Raw genomic sequence first — 3639 nt, 5'->3', positions numbered from 1 at the left:
TATGTATTATTTATTCAGTCACTTGTTCATATCAGCATCAACTCCTGTATATTAATTTAATAATTTGTGTTATAAATCCAATGCCGTGTTCTTTGTTTTGTTAGTCAAATTGTTCCAGCTTTGGCCACTGGGGCCTCTTTCAGGTTAGCGCCTGGGTCCCTTTGCCACACTCCCATGGTTTGTTTTTGAGCACTTTACTTTCTAGCACTATAAAATGCTCCAGATTCATCTTGTATTTTCCTGCCCTAGGCCTAGAATCAGCCATTTCTCCAAGGAGCCCTGGTTCCTTTTAAGTTGTCTGTATATCCTATATTTTCTATGTTGACAACCGTATCATCTAAAAATAATGATAGTTTTGTTTTTTCCTTTCCAATCTTTATGCCTTTAACTTATTTCTCTTGCCTTACTGAGACAGCCAGGACATCCAGTACAGTGTTGAATAGCAAAGGTGATAGTGGGCATCTGTGTCTTGTGTCTTTTAGAGGCAACATTGCTAACTTTTCCCTATTAAGAATGATACTGTATTTGCTATAGATTTCTACAGGTTTTCTCAGGTTAAGCAAGTTCCACCCTATTACTCTATGCTAAGACATTTGTTATTTTTTTAAACCATGAAAGGGTATTGAATTTTTTTATCAGATGCCTTTTCTATTTCTCAGGATGATTGTATCTTTTTTTTTCCTCCAATAATCTGATAATGTAGAAAATGACACAGATTTCCTTCATATTAGACCACCTTTGCATTTCTTGTGTAAACACAATCTGGTCATGGTCTTTTATTTTTTATGCAGTGTTGGATTTGGGTTGGTAATATTTTGTTTAGGATCTTTGCATCTGTGTCCGTGAATGAAATTGGTCTTTCATTTTTCTTTCTTATCCTGTCCTTATTTGCTTTTGGCATTAAGGTTCTGCTGGTATCATAGGATGGGTCAGAGAGTGTTCCCTCTTTTAGAAAATTCTGGAAGATGCCATATGACTTTGGAATGATCTGTTTGGTAGATCTCTCCTGCAAAACCATCTTGATCTAGTGTTTTCCTTTTTAATATCGAGTTAATATTAAACTTCTAAATCAAAATCTTTTTAGAATTTTACATGAGAAACTTGAAATTTGCTTCCATAGCATATTTATTTTATATAAGATTTTATACTTGAAATAGCTACACACAAATCCTAACCAAGACTTTTTTAATGCTGTGTTCTTCAAATTCTTAACAATCACCATCAACAAAAATCTTTCTTTGTATAAGTAAGTAATAAAATATTGAAACTAATTTTTAAATTGTTCAAAAATGTTTAACAACTGAAATTATATCTAACAACTTTTTGTTTCACTGACAAATATATTGTTAAAATTTCTTGTGATAATGTGAGTAGATTTCAAATCCAGTTGAACGCTTTCATATTAACTATTTCAAAATAATGATGAAGCTCTTATTTGCAGAACCTACATCATTATTAGAACCATCACCCTGAAGCTAGCTTGGACACCATTAAAAGGGTTCATCAGCTACAAACGGATAGAAGTATCTGATACTCGTGAAGACAGAGTTTCGGGGCTTCTACCTGGAGATACATCCTCCAGAAGCCCCTGCTTGGCCTGCCTGCACCCAGCCCCATCCCAACCAGCCACAACTTGAGCCGTGTGTGGTATTTCTTGGAAACTGGAACACTGACTCCTCCAGCAGGTCCGCAGGCCCCTTGTCCTCAATAAGCAGAAGACTACAGAAGCTGTCTACTGAAGAGACTGTCCAAGTGATAGAGCACCTCTTGGCCCTCTTGGCTTAGCACATTTACAGAGCAGTAACTGAGCACTGGATGCTACTTATTTGTGCTCACCACCTGCAGGGTCTGTAGAGGGATTTGTCAGACCCCACTTTACTAAGGGCTACCCTCTAAGGATCTTCAGAGAAGGCTGCCCCTAGAGAGAGGTGGCCTGCCTAGGGTCTCCACTGCCTCAGGTCTTACCTGGACACCTCTAGGGCTAAGAGGATCAAACCTCTTCACCTACCTGTAATCCTCATACCAACTGGAATACTCTGCCTATTTTTTTGTTTGTTTGTTCTTTTGGTGGGAAGAGTTTTAACTACCACTTCAATCCCTTTAATAGTTATAGGACTATTGAGGATTTCTTTTTCTTCTTGAGTTTTCAATAAGATACGGTTTTCTAGGAATTGGTCCATTTTGTCTACGTTTTCAAATTCATTGGCATAAAGTTACCTTATTTTTTTATTCTCTGCTGTATATAATCTGTAGCTATGTCTCCTTTTTCATTGGTGATATTGGTTATTTGTGCCTTCTCACTTTTTTTCTTGATCAATCTCTCCAGAGGTTTGTCTATTTTATTGGTCTTTTCAAAGAACCAACTTTTGGCTTTGTTGCTCCTCTCTATCGTGTCTTTGTTTTCTATTTCTTTAATTTCTGCTCTTATCTTTTTTGATCTCCTTCCTTCCACATTTTTTGGGTTTATTCTATTGTTCTTTTTCTAATTTCTTAAATTGGACATCGAGCTCATTGATTTTCAATCTCGCTTGTTTTCTAATTTGTGCATTTAAGGATATGAATTTCCCTCTAAATACTGCTTTTCTACAAGTTCAGCTATGCAGTATTTTCATTATTGTTCAGTTTCAAGTACTTCAACATTTCCATCATGGTTACTTCTTTGACTTGTGAGTTATGTAGAAATGTGTTTTTAAATTTCCAAATGTTTGGGGATTTTAAAATTTATCTCTTTGTTATTAAAATCTATCTTAATTGTATTATGGTCTGAGGATGTGGTCTGTGTGATAACAACTCTTTGAAATTTATTTATACTTGTTTTATGGCTCAGTATGTGATCAATATTTTGAATGCTTCCCATGTGCTTTATAAGAATAAATTATAATAATATGTGTTCTCTAATTGTTGAATACAAAGTTCTACATGTCTATTATCAAGTTTGTTAACTGTGTTGTTAAAATTTATTTATTTATACTGATTTCCTTTTGTTATGATCTACCAATAATTGAAAGAAGTGTGTTAATAGTCAACTATGGTAGTGGATTTGTCAATTTCTCCTTTTAATTCTATCTCTTTTTTTTTGCTTTATATATTTGAGGGTATTTTATTAGGAATATCCAAATTAAGCATTGTTATATATTCCTAGTAAACATGTAATGACCTTCTCTATTACTGATAATGCAATTTTCCTTGAAGTTTATTGTTTCTTGTATTAATATAGTAATGCAAGTCTTTCTTGTTAGGATTTGTGTGGTATATAATTGTCCATCCTTTTACTTTTGAGCATTTTCATGCCTTTATTCTTTAATTATATCTCTTGGAAACAACATATAGCTGTTAAAAATCTAATCTGATGTTCTGTATTTAATTGGCAAATTTAGTCTGTTTACATTTACTATGATATATTTGGATTTGTTTCTACCATCATATTTTTTCATTTCTATTTTCCACCACCACCTTTATATGCTTCATTTTCACTTTTCTCGCCTGCTTTTTTAGTTTTTGGATTTGTTTTCTTATTTGATTTTTTTCCTCCCTATTTTTGGATTTCTTTTTCTTTTCTTTCTGTGATTATCCCTGAAATATTTCTATGTATGTTTAACTTATAAAGCCTGAAGTTAAGAAGTATTTTAACCCCCCTCT

At 33.8% G+C, this 3639-nt stretch overlaps 1 protein-coding gene across 1 annotated transcript; it reads left to right on the top strand.

Annotated features, from left to right (window-relative positions):
• The first annotated feature begins 2255 nt into the window (after positions 1-2255).
• KANTR (KANTR integral membrane protein) lies at positions 2256-2486 on the top strand. The gene has a single exon (XM_069463956.1). The coding sequence runs from the start codon at positions 2256-2258 to the stop codon at positions 2484-2486; it is 231 nt and encodes a 76-aa protein (XP_069320057.1).
• Positions 2487-3639: the final 1153 nt, after the last annotated feature.

Source organism: Eulemur rufifrons, chromosome 30 (assembly GCF_041146395.1).
Source record: "Eulemur rufifrons isolate Redbay chromosome 30, OSU_ERuf_1, whole genome shotgun sequence".
In the NCBI taxonomy this organism is placed as follows: Eukaryota; Metazoa; Chordata; class Mammalia; order Primates; family Lemuridae; genus Eulemur; species Eulemur rufifrons.
The sequence above is the reverse complement of the archived record's forward strand: the minus strand, read 5'-3'. Positions and strand labels throughout refer to the sequence as shown.

What these genes read in the sequence shown, in the direction of transcription:
- KANTR (XM_069463956.1), top strand. Translation starts at nt 2,256, where the DNA reads ATGTCTCCTTTTTCATTGGTGATATTGGTTATTTGTGCCTTCTCACTT.